This window comes from Salvia splendens, chromosome 12 (genome assembly GCF_004379255.2).
Source record: "Salvia splendens isolate huo1 chromosome 12, SspV2, whole genome shotgun sequence".
NCBI lineage: Eukaryota > Viridiplantae > Streptophyta > Magnoliopsida > Lamiales > Lamiaceae > Salvia > Salvia splendens.
In genome coordinates, this window is record NC_056043.1 from 12,205,198 (window position 1) to 12,225,538 (window position 20,341).

Below are 20,341 nucleotides of genomic sequence, written 5' to 3' on the forward strand. Positions count from 1 at the left end.
ACAAAATCTACTCTCTCTCTCACCACGTAAATTCTAGTGCAAAATAAAACAGCTGCAAAAAGTTGAAGTTTACATAAATTATAGTACATAAAGTTTCATTTTGTTATTTTCATTTGGAAATATTAATTCTTTGTCTACGTGAAGTGCAAAATATTTTATAATTATTTCATATTGGTACAAAAAGTGTTAACATTGTTTTATGATTTGTGCGTCGTATAAATAAAAAGTTAACACTGTTTAAACACATACGATGAATTGTATTAAAATGAAATACGGATGAAACTTTTTATATGGCTTATGTAAACTTTGAACTTTTTGTATTAATATGAAATAAAGGTGAAACATTTTGTACTTATGTATTTACCCCTACAATATATTTAGAGTAAAGGTCAATATTGGTCCTAAACATATGACTAAAATACAAATTTGGTCCAAAACATTCATTTTTTTAAAAAACAAGTTCATAACAAATGAAAATGGCACCAAAGTAGTCCTTTTTTTACGGTTCCATCAAAAAACTAACGGTCAACACTAATTGCATAGTGGCATGACCGTTGTTTTTTTACAGAACTGTAAAAAAAGACCACTTCGACAAAGATTTCATTTGTTATGAATTTGTTTTTCAAAAAGTGAATGTTTTGGACCGAATTCATATTTTAGTCATATGTTTACTCCTAAAATTGACGTTTACTCTATATTTTATACGAGTAATTAGATCAAATCAAAATTGAATTATACAAAAAGTTAGTAGTACACTATGACCAAAAAATAATTGGAAGGTTGGTTTTTATCTAAAAATCAATCAATATAATTTTAGCTCTAAACAATCTGCATAATTTGACGCAACAAGTTAGGATCAGAAATTTGGAAAGCAGCTCTCCATCAAAAACACTCAATTTCTGATTTCTCTCTTTCTCCAAACAAAACAAGAAGAAAATGGTTTACGTGAAGGGTCCTGGCCTCTACTCCGATATTGGCAAGAAAGCCAGAGGCGAGTTCTTTTTCTTCATTTCCTTTTTGCCGTCATTTGCATTTTCAACTATTTCCTCTCTCTATTCCTTTTAATTTGCCCAATTTTCGTCGATTTTTTCAGATCTTCTTTACAGGGATTACCAGGGCGATCGGAAGTTCACTCTCAGTACTTTGACTTCAAATGGAGTGGTTACATTCTTATAAATCCAAAAATTGTATCTCGACTGAATTGCATGCAATCGAATAATGAAACACATTTTAGCTGTTGTAATTTAGAATCTGTGTGTGCTTGTGCTTAAATTTTCCCCTAATTGCTTTTTTTTTAATTCGAAAAAAAAATTCTTATAGACTGAATTCTCAGAAATGTGATGTATCATTATCTATGCAATCAGACTCCATGAATCCAGAGTAAACATGTTAATGGTGGATTGTTATCTATGCAATTGGCTTTGTTGTATGTTTATGTGTATGTGATGTGTAAACAATTCAATGATATAGTGTTTGCACTTGCAACTGTGAATGATGAGTGCTTGAGATGTGCTTGTTTTATTTAATCCGCACTTTAATGTTTCTCTTGTTTTTGTTTTTTTATAGATTGAGACATTTTTTTCCTCTGATATGCAACTTTCCTTTCTAGGATGATATGAGACTCTTGTTTCACTTGTTGCTTTGTAGTGCCACTTGCAAAAAATTGCGTCGTTTGGTTATTCCCGAATGGATCTGATTGTTGCGCTTGTATTTTTCCATACAGGCCATTACCTCGTCTGGGATTCAGAAGGGTGATTTGTTTCTAGCTGATATTAGCACCATTCTAAGGAACAAGAACATCACGACCGATGTGAAAGTGGATACCAGCTCCAATGTTAGTCGTTTCGATTTTTTTTCTCGGTGATGAATGGTTATAGCTAATCATAACATTGGTGTGTAACAGAAGGCCTAAAAGCAGATGATCAACTGTCCTACTGCAGGTTAAAACAACCTTGATTATGCAGATCATTTATCTGTCGTTATTAATGTTGCAGGTGTTCACAACTATCACTGTAGACGAGCCTGCTCCAAGGGTGAAGGCAATCTTTAGCTTTGTCGCTCCAGATCAAAAGTCCGGCAAGGTCTGTGCTTCTTCGATTTTGTTGTGTTGTTTGAGAGTGAACTGCAAGACTACATTCCGGGCTGTTGGTAACTTGTGATGACAGGTGGAGCTTCAATATCTACACGAGTACGCTGGAATCAGCACGAGCCTTGGGTTTACTGCTAAACCGACTGTCAACTTCTCTGGCGTGGCCGGAAATCACCAGGCCACTGTTGGCACTGACATTTCTTTCGACACTGCTACCGGGAATTTCACCAAATTGAACGCTGGGATCAGTCTCATCGCTACTGACCTAATTGCGTCTTTGATGGTGTGAGTCTTCAGTTCTCATCTCAATTTTTCGTGTATATAAAGATAGCATTGGATATGAGCTTGGTTGTCTGTCCAATTGTCTTGCACGAGTTTTAGCGTTTATTCGATTACCATGTTTGTTGGGATCCACCCTTTTTGGACAGGAACGACAAGGGCCAGAGCGTCACAGCGTCCTACTTCCACATGGTCAGCCAGCTGACGAACACCACAGTAGGAGCAGAGTTCACTCACGGTTTCTCGAGTAACGAGAACACCCTTACGTTTGGGGCACATCATATGATGGATCTTACAACTGGGGTGAAGGCTCGAGTGAATAACTACGGCATGGCGAGCGCGCTTCTGCAGCACGAGTGGCGCCCGAAAGCCCTCGTCACCATCTCCGGCGAGGTCGACACCAGAGCTATAGAGAAGAGTGCCAAGATGGGGTTGGCTGTGGCCATCAGACCCTGAAAAACTCACAAGTAATTATTGGCGGCAGCTTATCTTTTGGAGTTAAAACAGAGCTAACAATAAAGGTGATGGTCGTTATTGACTATGATAAAATGTTAAATAATTCTTTTTGGAAGTTGTAATCTACATTACCATTTCTTATTTTATTTCATCAATTCATTCATAAATCATAACTATTTCAAAAAAATTGATTTGATGATAGCAATACTTTTCAATTTGAAATACTAAAATTTACAAAGTCCAATTTTGTTCGAAGATGCAAGAAAAATATGTCAACAATTTGTATTAACCTTGGGGTGTTTATTTAGTTAATAATATTTCACGGTTTCTTGGTTCCAATTTGCCTAATCTTCTAGTTAATTGGGTTTGGTATTTAATTAAAGTTTTGATATTCTTGCAATGCGATATAGAAGTGGTCATTTTTGACAAGAAATCATCCCAACTCAATGGAAAAATGAATTAGAAAATCAATCAGAAACATGTGGGAGTGTATGAAAATTAGGGCAAAGTATGATCAAAGCCCCCACTTGCAAGAGACACTATCTACAACACTAAATATCTCGTTTTTTCCCTTACCACAACACGAATTCCTTTTCTTTTCACCTTCAACAACACAAACTAGCTATGGTTTACCGTTTGGTTTCGGTGAGTTATGAGCATACTGGTGGTAAGGCGAGGCATTGGACCCGTTCGGTATCGAGAGGCTTCTCGGGTGCTGCTGCAGCTGCCCGTTTCTTGAGAATGATCCCTGCGTTCTCAGCCCGTTGTTCTTCCCATTGGTGTTGGTGCTGACCCGGTCGGCCTGCATCGTCTGGAAGTAGTACGACGAGCTCGCCATGTCCTTGAGGTTTGGGAGGGGCTTTAGGGCTTCGACCACCTCACTCATCAAGGGCCGGGCTTTGGGGTCGCGGCTAAGGCAACGGGCTGCCAGCTGGGCGGCCTTTTGAGCGCCTTTGATGGAGAAATGGCCTTCGAGGCGAGGATCTATCAAACGGTAAAAGCGTTTCCGGTCGCCTAGATGGGGACGGGCCCATTCCACGAGATTGTGCTCCCCATTCGGACGGTTCTTGTCCATTGATCTCCGACCCGTGACCACTTCGAGTAGGACGACGCCGAAGCTGTATACGTCACTTTTTGATGTAAGATGTCCTGCGTGGAATCGGAGACGAGATGATCATAATCGAATTGATCAGACAAATATAAACCATCTACACTAGATAGCTTGAATCAGAAGGCAATGAGAAATGAAGGTTCATTTACCAGTCATGACGTATTCAGGGGCTGCATAACCGTATGTTCCCATCACTCGTGTAGACACGTGAGTTTTTCCTTCATCGGGGGCATCTTTAGCAAGTCCAAAATCGGAGAGTTTGGAGTTGTATTCCTTTAAGAATGCGATAGGGCCGTCAAACGAAAAATCTCAAAATCTAGCAATGATACACGTGGAGACCAAAGGTTAAACTTACAGCATCAAGCAAGATGTTAGACGTCTTGAAATCACGATATATCACTGGTCTTTCTGCCTCCTCATGGAGAAACGCGAGCCCCTTAGCAGCCCCTAGAGCTATTTTCATCCTGATCGACCATGGAAGTGGCAACGACCCTGCAAACAACAATAGTCGTATTATATATGGGTTATATATTGAAGAATAATCAAGAATGACACCTACCAGCAAGAAATAACGAACTATTAGATATACATATGCGCAAACACAAAGACTACAGAAGTAACTACAAAACTTGAATGTAAATGAAGTACGGAACGAGAAACCAAAAGAAGACCGAGGGTATACTTCTGAAAAGGTGGTTCTCCAAGCTTCCTCTGGGCATGAACTCATACACGAGCAGCCTCTGGTCATCTTCGATACAGTAGCCAATTAATTTAACCAAATTAGGATGAACGAGATCACCTAAAAAGTTCACTTCAGCCTGCCAAACAAAATAGCAAGTTGGAATCATCGGACGTATACAACAAACAAACAACACTAGTACTGAAAGAAGAATGAAGAGCGAAATTGGCAAAGCATCAAACCAGCCATTCTTTGTGACCCTGAAGTCCATCATGATTAAGGGTTTTGACAGCGACTGTGAGTCCCGTCCCAGGTTTAACAGGAGCTGTGCCGTTCTCTTCGATCCACCCCTTGAATACACAACCAAAACCCCCCTCGCCAAGGAGAGATTCTGGTCTGAAATTCCTAGTTGCCAACTTGAGGTCTATAAACATGAACTTGCGCAGCCGAGAAGAAACTTTGAGTTCTTCTTCGAGTTTGCTGCTGGAAGAATTGCTTTCAGCATTGCTAGTTGTGGTGGATGGGATTACCGGGGCAACCGGCTGATCTTTACTTGTCCCGTTTGTAGATTTACTTTCTGCTCAAATTGGCAAATGAAGAAGTGCTTGATAAGTAAAACACAAACAGCACCATCATAATAAGCCTAAAATGAATAGCTTGATTAAGCTAACACAAGAAGATTGAAACATTTTAAAGCTCAGACAGATATTTCTCTGCTCCAATCATCCATTCATCAATGTTCTTATCATGCTTCCTCACTCCACCTACATTGTTGCTAACAAAATCTCATATACATACTCCTACCTTCACAAAAAGATTCACATCAAACTACTAAAAACAATAAATCTAACAGCTAATGATCAATTTCTTGTGGATATTTTTGCCACAATCCCCTCAGGACCACCAAATCAACTAAACAGATAAGAAACAAGAAGATAAAAATGGATTAAACTAGAACCATGTTATAATAAGATTAACACAAAATGGGGAAATTTTACCATGAGGGGTGATGCCACTAAGAGAGTTATCAACTTTAGATCTTGAAGAAATACAGCTACCAATAAACCTCAATTTGATCCAACAACCAGTCTCCTCCGCAGCATCATCATCTCTCTTCTTCCTCCCCTTTGATTTCTCAACACCCCAAGATTCAACATTTAAGCCATCATCAGCTAACCCCATCTTCCACCCAAGCAAAAATCATCAAAAGCTTCCAAGATTTCCCAACTTTCCCACCTCCTCTTTGAACACCACTCAAATAATCATCCAAATCCCACAGAATCACCTCAAACAAACCATACCCATCTCAGAAAATAAGTCAAAGATCATTTTTTTAATCTCTCTTCAAGAAACCCAAATCTCCAATAGTCGAGTTTTCCTCTTATTAAAATCCCCCAAAAAGAATTAGGATGCAGGGGACAAAATCAGCTAGGGCCAAACACCACAAAATATTACCAGAATATTTCTCACACCTCCAAGAAACTATCTTTTCCTATCAAATTCAAACCCAAATTTTGAAGAATAAGTGAAAGTCTGGTTGAAAATATTGGCTGAAAATCTCACTGAGAGAAGGGGTACGAAGAGCTCAGAGATTGCAGATCACATGCTTGAAAAAAAAGGTTGCAGTAGCACTGTGCAACAAGCAAAGCTGGAATCAAATGGAAATAGTCAAATAATTAGTGATTATCATATCACTTGGAAAAGGAAAATAGAAAAATTTAAAAATAAATAGTGCCACCACTACCCAGAATTGTCTCCTCTTGAGAATAAAAAGGTAAAACTATCTCAGCTGCGGAAAACACAAAATTATGGTGACTGTTTCAAATTCAATAGCAGAATGAATAGGAAATTTAGTAGTACTCCAATTGGAAAATGTCTTCTCTTTGTGTGATGTGTGTAATAATTATTCATGTATGAAAACAAAAAGAAAAATATTTTTTTCCACAAATATAATCTCATTTGTTAATGACACAATTTTAATATAAATTTGATAAAATATACTAATTGGGAAAGAGAAAAAATAGATAAATAGGCAAAAAAAATAAAGAAAAAGAAAATAGAGTCAGGTATGAAAGAGAAAGATAAAAAGTGAATTGTCAATTAAAAATTACATTCTATTTTTAATGTAAGACTAATTTTGATGAACAGATAAAAATTAGAAAATAAGGTTATATTTTATAAACGATGTTCAGAAAATTGTGTGAAACATCGGTTTGTTTGCTTTTATGTAGAATTAAGATTAGACTAAAGTCCCAAAATGGTCCTTAACATATTGCGTTTTTTTTTATTTTGGTTCAAAACATTATCTTTTGAATTATTCAGTCCCTCACATTTGAAATCGGATCACATTTGGTCCATTTTGGACGGTTCCGTCAAATTTTTGACGGTTTTAATTATCGGGTCACAAATTCCGTCACTAATCCGTCACTAATTGGAAGAAACTGATCCGTCACAAAATCGTCACAAATTCCGTCACTAATCCGTCACAAAACCCATGTAATAAAATAACGTTTTGTTACATGGGCTCGAGAGCAGCATCGGTTCTAAGCCGCCACCTCCGCTCCTCCACCGCCGCGCACGCCCCCGCTCGCCGTCAAGGAACTAACCACCACGATCCTCAACCATGCCCATCCTCGGCCGCCTCTCGAAAGCAATCTCAATCCTCTTCTCTTCTGCGACGCCTCTGCCTTTCTCAATCTACGCTCATCTCTTCCGAATCTGTGCTTCGAGCAAGGCAATCATCGAGACCCGCAAGCTCGAATCCCATCTCGTCAACTTCAACCCCGACTCGCCGGTCTTCCAGCTTAACCGGGCCATCGAGAGCTACGGCAGATGCCACTGCGTGAACGATGCAGAGGAGCTGTTCGACGAAATGCCGAGTCAAGACGGCGGCTGTTGGAACGCGATGCTCACCGCGTATTCAAGGAACCAGGGAGGCAGAAGAAGCGTTGGACTTGTTCTCCGTGATGATTGGGGAAGGGATTTCTGCTTCTGATTCACCTTCCCGCCTCCACCTCTGATTCGCCGCCGCCGCCGCCCTACCTATTGCAATAAATCTCCCCTACTTAAATTAGTGACGGATTTCGTGACGGATCAGTTTCTCCCAATTAGTGATGGATTAGTGACCCAGTAATTAAAACCATCAAGAATTTAACGGAACCGTCCAAAATGGACCAAATGTGATCCGATTTAAAATGCGAGGGACCGAATAATTCAAAAGATAATGTTTTGGACCAAAATAAAAAAATGCAATATGTGAAGGATAATTTTGGGACGTTAGTCTTAAGATTAATAGTAAAGCAAATCGGAGCCTGCCCAGAGAAACGAGCAAACCTTGTTTTAATAACCAAAAAGCCTTCATGTTGTCTAAACAAATGAAATAGTAATAGTACTATTTTTGTCTCTTTTTCACCTTCCTTTTATAATGTATGAATGAAATGTTTATATTTTTGGATTTCTTCATTACACTTTGGTTTTAATTTTGCCTATTTACCTCATTCGCGTTTAAAAGAGCATTTGTCTTTACTTGTAGTCATCTTTCTTTTACCGAAAGTTTATGTAGGATTTGGTTCTACGAAGAACTCTCTTAAAGTTAGAACTGAAAACCAATCTGAATAATTGGATCATAAAATAGATGGTCTAGACAGGGGCGGAGCCACGATGGGGCCAGGGGGGCCCTTGGGCCCCTCAGCCATTTGGATAATACCTGTATATAATATATGTATGTTTAACATATTACGTTCTAGTGTAGTTGGTTAGGGTGCCGCCCTTTTATCTGATGGATACTAGATTCGAATATCCCTTGCAAGCATTCTACTTTTTAGTGAACTGTTCCTCTTCTTTGGATTCATATTTTATTAGAATTTTTGTTGATTTTCTCATATTCACTTATATTTAATGGATTTTTTTCCATTAAAATTTTTTATTGATTTTTTAAATAGTAATTTTGTATAAATCATTTTTAAATTGCATCATAAAAATAATTTTTATAATTTAAGAATAGATAATAATTCTTTGATTCTATAAATATTTTAAAATACTATTATATTTTATGAATAATATTAATTTTAATGTGATGCCATTTATATAAAAAAATTCTGAAATACTAGAAAAAATAGCTTTGTTCTAATAAATCGTGCTACACTCTAAAAAATCTGTTTACTAATTATTTTTTTCATCATCCATTTCTCACGTGTGGTTTTTATATTGTTCGCGTCCGAGCCGTTTCCGTGTTGTTAGCAATTGAACACAATTAGCAAATTTAATGGTAATTTGGGCCCCCCACCGTAAAATTTCTGGCTTCGCCACTGGGTCTAGATTTACTGTTTTTTATTACTCCTACTAGTTTTCATGTTAAGTGAGTATCTGTTTAAGAATATAATTGGAATACAGAGAATATCGGGGACAATTAGTTAAATATAACCTCTTTCCCTCTACCAAAAAAATATATCTCAAAACTTTTTATTCACCAAACCTATAAACTCATTTTTCACCTTTTTCAGACCTATTTATTATGTTTTGAGAAATTTTAATTATCCTTCCATAAAATTAAGTAATAAATAGATCTATGTATTCTTAAATGTGTAATTGTCAACTTTATCTAACTTATTAATTTTATATTGAACATAATTCATATATATAGGCTATAGCTAATATATACTCCATATTATATGGACTGCATATGGTCATACGCAAGTGGAAAACTAGTGTACGACAATGGAACACTGAGCTAGGGTCATATGCTGAGAAAAAATTTCTTAGTCTAGATATATCACATGGCAATATGATATGGTATGACCCACCAATATTATTTTGCTAAATGGAAATATATAACATACATGACCAAATGCTTATAATGGTATAATGTGATGTTTTAAGGAAACTTTTACAATTCCCATATATGAGTATATATAATCATATATCCACACAATGTACATACGCAAAGGTCCATCTTTTTTACTTTGAGTGAACTACACTAATAGTCTCTGATCTTGTCGAAAAATGTACTAATGGTCCCTACAAAATTTTTATAGCCTATTTGGTCCTTAAAAATTACATTTTTGGTACCTGTCGGTCTTTTATACCCTTCTGCATTTGAAAAATCTCCTAAATGCCATGGAGGGCATTTTCGGTATCTGGAAATTACAGTTTTGGTACATCTTTAATCATGCAATTATTTTGGACATACATAAAAGCAAATTTTACAACAAAAAATATTTTATTTTGAATTAATTTACTTAATTTTTTTAAATAATTACTTGAATAATGTATAGATTAAGCTTTATAATGAAAAAATTATTGTAGTTCACTTTAATATTTTTAGTAAAAAAATGTTACTTGCAAGAGTCGCTTGAATTTACGTTAGATATAATTCACTTAAATTTTAATTATTATATTTTAAAAATATTTTTCACTATACTATATTTTAATTAATATAATTAAAATATTTATTTTTCACTTAATTATAGTAACATTTAAATATTTATGTAATATTTTTTAAATAAAAATTTATTATAATTCACTATAATATTCTTCTCAAATTTAATGAATTTAAGTAAACTTTTTAAGTATAAATAAATCCCATAAAAAATTTTCTATAATCCACTTTAATATTTATATTAAAAAAATGTTACTGTTAAATATAATTTTTTTTTTCTTCACAAACATACAGATTAAGTTGTATAATAAATAATATTTAATTTTAAAAATAAATAAAGCATAATTAAAACATTTGATTTCTTATTTAAATTTTTAAAATCATAAAGCATCAAATATTATTTAAATGAAAGTATAATTGAGTTTATAGAAGAAAATGGTGATGGAAGAAAAAATGAAAAAAATTAAAAGGAGAATAGAAAAGTCCAAAATGCCCTAAAACTTTAAATATTCACACTAGTGGTGCCTAGGGTTACTTTATTCTTATCGTACAAAAAATGATATAAATTTTTTTATGGAGCATTGGTGCATTTTTCGATAAGATCAGAGACTATTAGTGTAGTTCACTTTACTTTTAATCAAGTAAATATGTTTTTGGCTATGTTTATAATTAATAGATTATATCTTTATATATATTTAGTTTTATCTTCGTTATTTTATAGTAATTGTTTTTTATTATTTAGTAATTATAGTAGATTACATATTATGTCTACTAAAGTTTTATCTTCTTAATTTTGTAGGTGATGTTAAACAATATAATCTCATTTTAATTGCATGAAATAAGATTGTAATTGTCACACCCCAACCAACCCCTTTGATGTATATTCTTATAATTATATAAATATAAAATTTTTAAGCAAATAACCTACATGTCAAATTCGTAAACACCCATATAAGATAAACCCAGAAATCAACATTTATCTATTTCATATTTCAAAACATTTTGAACTGTATTGAAACTCTCTCACCACTCTATATCTTATACATTGGTATACATGCAAAATGATGAGGAGGAGAAGGTTGCTATAATACGTCAGCCGCCAACCCTGATAACACGCGGAGTTTCTAAAACTCATATCAACCAAAATATCAGCAATATCTTTGCCTGAAAAATATTAGTGGTTTATATGAGCCACAACTCAGTGTATAAAAATTTCACATTTAATTTCACATCACATAAATATCCAGCATATTCTTTAACTATAATATATATATAGGTGTGATCAAATACAAACCCCTTATCTATAATACAAACTACAAACTTTAATCCTACACACTCCTTGTAAGTAATCAACGGTTAGCAATGAGATTCATATGTCAATGTCAACGCCTAATACAAATTCTGTCACTGGGGGGAATGTCAATGTCAACGCCTAATACCAATTCTGTCACTTGGGGAATGTCAATAATGTCAACGCCTAAAGTTTGTATAGTTTGTATTATAGAGGGTTTGTAGATTATCATGACCCTATATATATATATATATATATAGAGAGAGAGAGAGAGAGATGTGATCCTATAATAACTCTCAAATCACGTAATAACCCTAAAACTAAATATGAACCACACATATTTTCTAATCTTGTGGTTGAGATTCCAACTTAGATTTACTTCATAAAAAAGGCGCAGGGGGTAAATATGTCATTTCTCTCATTTAATTTCTGAATTTCGCTCTATTCTTTCATTCTCTCTCAGTTCGATTCTCTCATCTTCTCAGCGATTTTGTTTCCATATTCCTCTTCTCATCGATTTTGTTTCCAGATTTTCTTCCGATTTAGATCATTATTCCATAATCTCCAGATTTTGTTTTCATATTTCTCGCATAATTGTGAATTGTGACCGGTGAGATGTTTTCAATTTTGCGTTCTTATTTTCATTTATTACATGTTCAATTGCTGTCAGAATTTGCTTCGATGGAGTCTGTAGCAAATAACGAAGGTAATAATCATTATCTATTATTTAGCTTATTGATTGTGTTCATTTTTTAATTTATTGATTGTTTTGCTTCGTGTATTGAATTTGATTTTAGATTAATATTAGCTGTCGATTGGTTTATGTTTCTGATGTATTGAACTTCTTATTTAATTATATTATGTATTGCCGATTATGTGTTAAGATGATACTTTTGGCTTATAAATGTTAGGTTTACTGCATAAAATGATAGTTTTATCGGATAGAATGATACTTTTGGCTTATAAATGTTAGGTTTACTACATACAATGATAGTTTTGCCGGATAGAATGATACTCTGAGTTGATAAAATGATAGTTTTGTCGGATAGAATGATACTCTGAGTTGATAAAATGATAGTTTTGCCGGATAGAATGATACTCTGAGTTGATAAAATGATAGTTTTGCCGGATAGAATGATACTCTGAGTTGATAAAATGATAGTTTTATCGGATAGAATGATACTCTGAGTTGATAAAAATTATAGTTTTACTGATTTGTAGGTACGTACATTCCTGTTTGTGATGATGCTTTGAAGCTAATGATTGGTATGAAATTCAATACATTAGTAGAAGCATCTGATTTCTATGAACATTATGCTCGTTCAGTTGGTTTTGGCATTCGTAAACTGGGCAACAAATCAGTTCATGATATTATGTAATTATATTATGCATTGCCGATTATGTGTTAACATGATACTTTTGGCTTATAAATGTTAGGTTTACTGCATACAATGATAGTTTTGTCGGATAGAATGATACTCTGAGTTGATAAAATGATAGTTTTGCCGGATAGAATGATACTCTGACTTGATAAAATGATAGTTTTTCCGGATAGAATGATACTCGGAGTTGATAAAATGATAGTTTTGCCAGATAGAATGATACTCTGAGTTGATAAAATGATAGTTTTACTGATTTGTAGGTATGTACATTCCTGTTTGTGATGATGCTTTGAAGCCAATGATTGGTATAAAATTCAATACATTAGTAGAAGTAGCTGATTTCTATCTTTGTTATCATTTTATCATTTGAAACTATCATTTTATCCCCTGAAACTATCATTTTATAATTTAAAACAATAATTCATCATGGAATAAGGTATGAATTGATGATACAAAACCAAGTATGAAATAAATTCAAAGTAAATTAATCATGTTGTCATATGTAACTCTAAATCTACACTAAAAAACTATAGAATCTAAAAAAAACGAGAATCTCTGGCAAAATGATAAAATCGAGCAAAAACAAAAGTGAAATAAGTAATAAACTTCATCCAGCCTTCCTTCGATGATGCTTGAGCGTTTTCCCTCGACATATTCCAGAATTTGGATGATTTTTCCTTCGAAACTGAAAAAAGCAAGGGTTTGAAATGCGATTGGTTTGAGTGTGAGAGGAATTGAATGCAGCGTTTGATTCACGTTTTCTTCTTACCCGCCCAATTTTATAACGAAATGACAATTTTGCCCTTAATATATCCGAAATATGATAGTTTTATTTGATAAAATGATAGTTTTGTTAGATTAAATCTAGACCACATATTTTTAAAATGTGTGGTGGAGATTTAGTTATAGGGTTATCACACAAATTGGAGTTATCATTATAACGCGCCCCTATTATATATATATATATATATATATATATATATATATATATATATATATGGATGTATTCATTTCCTTTTTGTATCTTTTGTTCTTTGTTCTTTTTAATCTCAGCCCCACGATTTTGTCATCCGACGGTTAGATTGGTGCCACTTGTCATTTAATAATGCAGATTTTCAGTTGAATAATGCACACCGACTAATAATGCACCATTATAGTGTAATAATGCAGATTTTTAGTTGAATAATGCACACCGACTAATAATGCACCATTATAGTGTAATAATGCAGATCATCTGGACCGTTGATGAATGAGATCTAACGGCCCATATTAAGCAGAATAAAGGATCTAAGGGATGAATAGGAGAATAACGGATCTGCATTATTACACTATAATGGTGCATTATTAGTCGGTGTGCATTATTCAATAATTATATATATATATATATAACCAGAAACAATAATTATCATAAACAATTTCATATCCATATGCATATGCCGCTATGATCCTTTTTAATATTCTATGACTAATCAAGTCTGGTATCTGCCCGGGATTTCCATTGTATACGACTCGTAGTTCCCTTTATTTGACCTTTCCACGAAAGCCCATCTATGTATTGACATTTCCACGAAAGCCGATCTTTGTATTGACCTTTTCACGAAGGTCCCTCTTTGCTCTTTTACTTTGACCCATAGATCTATTATCATTGTATCTCAACAATATCATTTCTAGTTAAAACATAACATAACCACCAAATGATACCTTATTGTCTTTTATACTAAATGAAATTTCAAATGGCAGGTAGTCTTCATCCTTGGAAAAGTAGCATGGCCAGAATCGTAACTGAAAGTTAGTAATGTTGTTTTTAGGTGCGATTGTGACCACATTGGTGTCTAATGGTGATGGACTATCTATCTTTTAAAATTAATACCAAGATATAATCTAGGATTGAGTTGTGAGATTATTTTAGTCATAGAGGGTTAGCTATGATTAATTATCTCATGATTATCCATCTAGGATTGAGTTGTGGAATTGAATCTCACGAACCAAACACATTTTATATTTAATCTCGGGTTATAATCTTGCAAACTGAACACCCCTAACTGTAGAATGCATTCAACTATTTCACTGCTATTTATCGTCATTTCACAATTAACTAGTAAACAATTATTTGAAACTTGACGAGAACAATTTTATGATGTAATCCTTAAACAAAATATTTAAAAATTGTACTCCTTCGTTCTTTGGTAATTGAGACACTTCTTTTCAGCATTGAGATTATGAATAGTGTGTTAAGTGGATAGTGAATAAAGTAAGAGAGATAAAGACATACTCCCTCCGATCGCCATTAGGAGTCTCATTTCTTGATGGCACGGGTTTTAAGAAATGTTAAGAAAAGTAGGTGGAAAAAGTTGGTGGAATAGAAATCTCACTTGTATATATTAGTTTTAAATAAAATGTAAGTGAAATGAGTTAGTGGAATGTGGGACCCTGTTACCATTTATGTAAAAGTGAACCGGGACTCCTATTCGCGGACCGACTAAAATGACAAGACAGGACTCTTATTTACGGACGGAGGGAAGTAATAAAGTAAGAGAAATAGTTACTTTATGACATCAGACTAAATTCACCAATCCTAGCGTCAGTTTTTGATAAAGCTGTCTTCCAAGTTTGAGAGGTGGTGTCGTGATGGGATAGGGTAACCCTAAAGTTCTTATACACAGTGGTAATTGATTAGTAAAAGATTGTGATTGATTTATCTTTCACATTAATGATGTTGAAGACCATTCTTATTGGATTTTATTTTGTAGCCACATATTATATTATGTTTTACATATTGAGGCCCTTAGAGCCTCCACAATGGAGGCTAGCGGATATTCTAGCCGATCGCGGGCGCTAGCTGACCGCTAGCCGATCCGCTAGCCTCCATTGCGACAATTGAGGCTAGCCGATCGGTGAGCTCTAGCCGATTTGCGAGCGCTAGGCGATCCGCTAGCCGCCATTGTGGGATTGGAATCGGCTAGCCAATTTTTTTTTTAATTATGTAATTTTTTTTATAATTTACTTTTTTTAATTTAAATAAAATTATTGCATTTTCTCGTATCTGTGTCGTAAATTTAATTATGTATTTGCGTGATTGTAATTTTTAATTATGTAATTCCGTAATTCGTGTGTGGAAGAGGAGTTTTTTTAAAATTAATGTACTTTTTTAATTTTAATATTATTATTGAATTTTCTCGTATTTGTGTCGTAAATTTAATTCCGTATTTTGCGTGATTGTAATTTTTAATTATGTAATTCCGTAATTCGTGTGTGGAAGAGGAGTTTTTTTAAATTAATGTAAAACTTTTTTAATTGATGTACTTTTTTTAATTTTAATATTATTATTGAATTTTCCCGTATTTGTGTCTTAAATTTAATTCTATGTTTTGCGTGATTGTAATTTTTAATTATGTAATTCCATAATTCGTGTGTGGAAGAGGAGTTTTTTTTTTAAATTAATGTAAATTTTTTTAAATTAATGTACTTTTTTTAATTTTAATATTATCATTGAATTTTTTCGTATCTGTGTCATAAATTTAATTCCGTATTTTTTGTGATTGTTAATTATTTATTTTTATAATTTTGTTTAGTTGCTATGGCTGGGCTATTGCTTGTCCAGTTGCTTGTCCTGATGATGTGGCAGGAGGAGTTTTTAGGGTGTTGATGTGGGAGGAGGAGTTTGTGGCTAGACTATGGCTGATCTATTGCTTGTCCAAAACCATTGTGGATGCTCTTAGAGCATTCACATCCATGCTCTTAGACAAGAGCATGGATGTGAGCCCGGACTCACATTTATTCATTTTTTACATCCTACTCTTCTGCAAGAGCACAACATCCACATTCATGCTCTTCCGCAAGAGCATGCTCAAGGGTCGCATCATTCTATTATTCAATTTAAATACTTCAATTACTAAAAACATTTCCACAATATTAAAATGTATTAAAATACCCGAAATACTATTACAAAATTGCTACAAAATTAAAAATTACATAATTAAAATTCTAAAAATTAAAAATTACATAATTAAATTCATAATAAAAAATTTTGAAGTATGAATGAGAGATAATATGATGTAAAGAATGGATAATGAATGTGGGTATTTATAGATGATTTTAGAATAATTTTTTTAAAAAAATAATCAAAACAATTTAAAAAATGATTAAAAATGGCTATATTTTTCAGAATCTGGAAATATTTTTTTTTCTTTTTTATGAATTATAAAAAAAATTAACGGAATAAAAACGAGCCAATCAGGAGGCGCCACGTAGGCGTGCTCTTCGGCACGGCGGTGCTCTTGCTATCGAGCAGGGTTGTGCCGTCGGCAAGTGCACATCGGCGAGCAGGGTACGTGTCGCCGATGCTCTTATATTTAACAAGCTATCGAGCAGGGCCGTGCTGCAGATGCTCTTATATTTAACAACAATTAATTTTATGGATTAATTATTTATCCATTAGTACATTCTATTCGCTTTAAAATTAAAAAGAAAATGGTGTATTTTATTTTATGTCAAGCTATGTTTTCAAATTATAATTATTAATTTTGATTGTATTCGAATTTGTTTATTTATTTGTTTTTAGAATAGATATTTATGATTAGTTGTAATAACAAAAATAATTGGGGCATGATAATATATTATATTGATATCATTATGTAAGAATTAATTCTAATATATTTGTGTAAGTTATGTGAGTGGATCCATTGAATGCTCGGAATATTTTAGTGAAGTTGTTAGTACTTTTTTATTGTTTAAGCCAATAGTAATAAAAATAATTTAAGTTCTTTTAATCTTTTATTATCAATTATATTTGTATTAAGTTTTTATTTCAGGACGAAAAGCTATCTATTCCTCGATTTGTTCATTAACTTGTATTTGTAAATTGCTATTGTTTAACGCAGGTAAAAATTAAAACAAACAAATACCTATGTTGAAATCATGTTTAAATTTATATGTCCTAACATTTAGATAATTAAAATTCACTTTTTTATAATAGAAATTTAAAATTTTAAAAACTCAAGAATATTTATTAAACGTAAAAGTTATATATCTAAAAAATGAAGTTATCTTTAATAGTTAATTTATTAATTAAAGTGAATCATGTAATTTAGGATATTGAAATTTGGATTTGCTCAGGTCAACCATGCCCCAACGCATGTATCAATAATTTTTCCATTTTCTTTTTGTTAAACATTAAATTGTAATCGACATGTGTGTTGTCGTTTGTAGTTTTTATTTTCGTAACATATTTGATTTATGAGTTTGTTTGAATAATATATTGTTATTGTATACATTAGTGAGTTTTAGTCTAGATATCGTGATATTAGTCTCATTTCATAGATGGATTCACAATTCCACTTCGTTCGAATAGAAAATCAACGGGGTCGTGCATCATACGGGTGTGACACTAGTTCATATTAAAACTCACATCGTCCACAAATGAAATTATTTTTCTATGATGAAAGGAGTATATAGTTGAAGCTATTGTGCGTCGGTTATGGAAGACGGGTCGGGCCAATGTCGTATCTATTTATTTATTTGTAAACACTACCACCTTCGTCCTATTTAAAATGAAATATTTTAATTTTAGTAAGTATTACTCCCTCCGTTCCATAATAGAGGAGTCATTTTGCCATTTTGGTACATTCCACATTAGTGGAGTTATTTCATTTTTTTAATAAAAGTCAACACATTTCTTTTCACTTACTTTACTATCTCTTACTTTATTCTCTTTTCATCTCTCTTTACATTTTTCATTACCTACTTTATTTTTCTTTTACTTAACTCACTTAATACAATTTTCTTAATCTTCGTACCGGAAAGAAATATCTCCACTATTATGGAACACAAAGAGTAGGTTTTCTGTAATGTTCTTTATTGTATTAAGCAGAGTGAGATTAAAATAAGATAGAAAATAAAATGTAAGACAAAATAAAGTAGAGAACATGTGATATTTTATATGTGGAAATTAGAATATGTAATTTTGAGTAAGATATTACTCCACTCGTTCCATAGTAGTTGAGTCATTTTGTCAATTTTGGTACATTCTATGGTAGTTGAGTCATTTCTTTTTTTAGTAAAAGTCAACACATTTCTTTTCACTTACTCCTTGCGTCTCACAAGAATATGCAGTTTTTCCTTTTTAGTATGTCCCACAAGAATATGCACTTTCTAATTTTGGAAACTCTTTTCTCTCTAATGAGGTGGGACCTATTCTCCACTAACAATACTTTAATTACTTTTTCTCAGTATCTCTGTTTTACTTTACTAATTTTGCATTAAAACTCGTGCCGAATCCAAAGTGCATATTCTTTTAGGACAGAGGAAGTACTTTACTATCTCTTATTTTATTCTCTCTTTATTTCTCTACTTTTTTTTAGTTTCTTACTTTATGATTCATTTAATTAACTTACTTAACACAGTTTTTTAAAATCGCATGTAATATATTAATTACTGTGGAATGGAGGTAGTATATTGTAATGGCCACAATTTAATTAGCTTTAACTTTATGAAATAATTAATATTATTAAACCATTCTAATTCATATAAAAATATTAATTAGGATATGGAGTACTAAGATTTAGACAAGATGATTAAAAGTTAACTAAAGTCCATCCTCATAAATACAGAATTAAGGCAAGCAAATACAAAGGCATAGATTGTTGAAAAGTAAATGAAACTGGAGAAAAATCATTTAGTTCATTCATGAAAAAAATCAATTACAAGGGAATTAAACAATACTAGTCAAATTAACGCATCGTAACCGGAAATGGAGATAAATACAGAGAAGGAGGTATTTTATGTTGAGCAAATGATCTAAAGCTGAAGCTCCCATTCCTAAAAACACCCGTCACGGCCGGTCAGCCGTCGGGCCGAGAGCCATGGCGCGGGAGGCCGTTTCCAGCCAACTACTCCTTCACCCCTACAAAATGCAAAATGTAACAAAGTAAATAAGCTAATCAAATTGCCAAAAGCTGACAAACATATTAAGCAAAAGAAACAAGACAATATCACCTCTTTGAGGGGCTGATCAAAGGTTGCCGCGAGCACGTTTGCAGCACGGTGTCGCTCGATGCTTGTTAAATAATTAATCCATAAAATTACATAAAATTTTATCATCCAATGAAATATTAGTAGTATTTTAAATTCTTATACTTATAAGTTATAAAAGTGACTACGTGCATATATACTTAGTTTCTTTAGTGTTATTGTCCAACAATCCAATTATTTTACTTTTAAATAAATACAAAAATGGCTCCATGTGTTTATATACTTAATTTTTTGAGGGAACATCATTTTTGGTCCACGAACTTTGTCAAAGTATCATTTTAGGTCCGTGAACTTTGAAAATATCATTTTAGGTCCGTGAACTTTGAGTTAGTATCATTTGAGGTACTTTTTACTATTTCCAAGTTTTTTTGGACGAAAATACCTTCAATACCTTAAAGTGTATATATTTTTAATAAATTTATCATATACTCATATTTTTTTATAAATATCTTTATAATATATTTTTGACAAATTTCCTAAATATAATTTGACCTTAAATATTATCACTTAATTTTGTGACATGCAAGTAAAATTGCTTCTTCAATTTTTTATATTAATTTTTTTTTAAATTGAATAAAGAACTTTTCTTTAATAATAAAAAATTGAATAAAGATCTTTTTATAAATATCTTTACAATATATTTTTGAC

General features: G+C 32.9%; 2 protein-coding genes across 2 annotated transcripts; one reads left to right on the forward strand and one right to left on the reverse strand.

Moving 5' to 3' along the window:
• Positions 1 to 837: 837 nt before the first annotated feature.
• On the forward strand, positions 838 to 2,991 carry LOC121758672 (mitochondrial outer membrane protein porin of 36 kDa-like). Its single transcript, XM_042154051.1, has 6 exons — positions 838 to 991; positions 1,094 to 1,161; positions 1,724 to 1,834; positions 1,995 to 2,081; positions 2,166 to 2,374; positions 2,518 to 2,991. The coding sequence occupies exons 1-6, from the start codon at positions 937 to 939 to the stop codon at positions 2,822 to 2,824; spliced, it is 837 nt and encodes a 278-aa protein (XP_042009985.1). The 5' UTR covers positions 838 to 936; the 3' UTR covers positions 2,825 to 2,991.
• A 252-nt stretch (positions 2,992 to 3,243) lies between these two features.
• Positions 3,244 to 6,478, reverse strand: LOC121758671 (serine/threonine-protein kinase PBL34-like). The gene is made up of 7 exons (XM_042154050.1): positions 6,359 to 6,478; positions 5,613 to 6,262; positions 4,857 to 5,191; positions 4,618 to 4,753; positions 4,291 to 4,427; positions 4,085 to 4,208; positions 3,244 to 3,973 (listed from the first exon to the last, which is right to left on the reverse strand). The coding sequence occupies exons 2-7, from the start codon at positions 5,794 to 5,796 to the stop codon at positions 3,447 to 3,449; spliced, it is 1,443 nt and encodes a 480-aa protein (XP_042009984.1). The 5' UTR covers positions 5,797 to 6,262; positions 6,359 to 6,478; the 3' UTR covers positions 3,244 to 3,446.
• Between the last annotated feature and the right edge of the window lie 13,863 nt (positions 6,479 to 20,341).

Coding starts and splice junctions, on each gene's coding strand:
- LOC121758671 (XM_042154050.1), bottom strand. CDS start 5,796: ATGGGGTTAGCTGATGATGGCTTAAATGTTGAATCTTGGGGTGTTGAG. Junction 4,754..4,856: donor AGGGTCACAAAGAATGGCTG/GTTTGATGCTTT, acceptor TTTGTTTGGCAG/GCTGAAGTGAACTTTTTAGG. Junction 4,209..4,290: donor CTAACATCTTGCTTGATGCT/GTAAGTTTAACC, acceptor GCATTCTTAAAG/GAATACAACTCCAAACTCTC.
- LOC121758672 (XM_042154051.1), top strand. CDS start 937: ATGGTTTACGTGAAGGGTCCTGGCCTCTACTCCGATATTGGCAAGAAA. Junction 1,835..1,994: donor AAGTGGATACCAGCTCCAAT/GTTAGTCGTTTC, acceptor TTAATGTTGCAG/GTGTTCACAACTATCACTGT. Junction 2,082..2,165: donor CAGATCAAAAGTCCGGCAAG/GTCTGTGCTTCT, acceptor TTGTGATGACAG/GTGGAGCTTCAATATCTACA.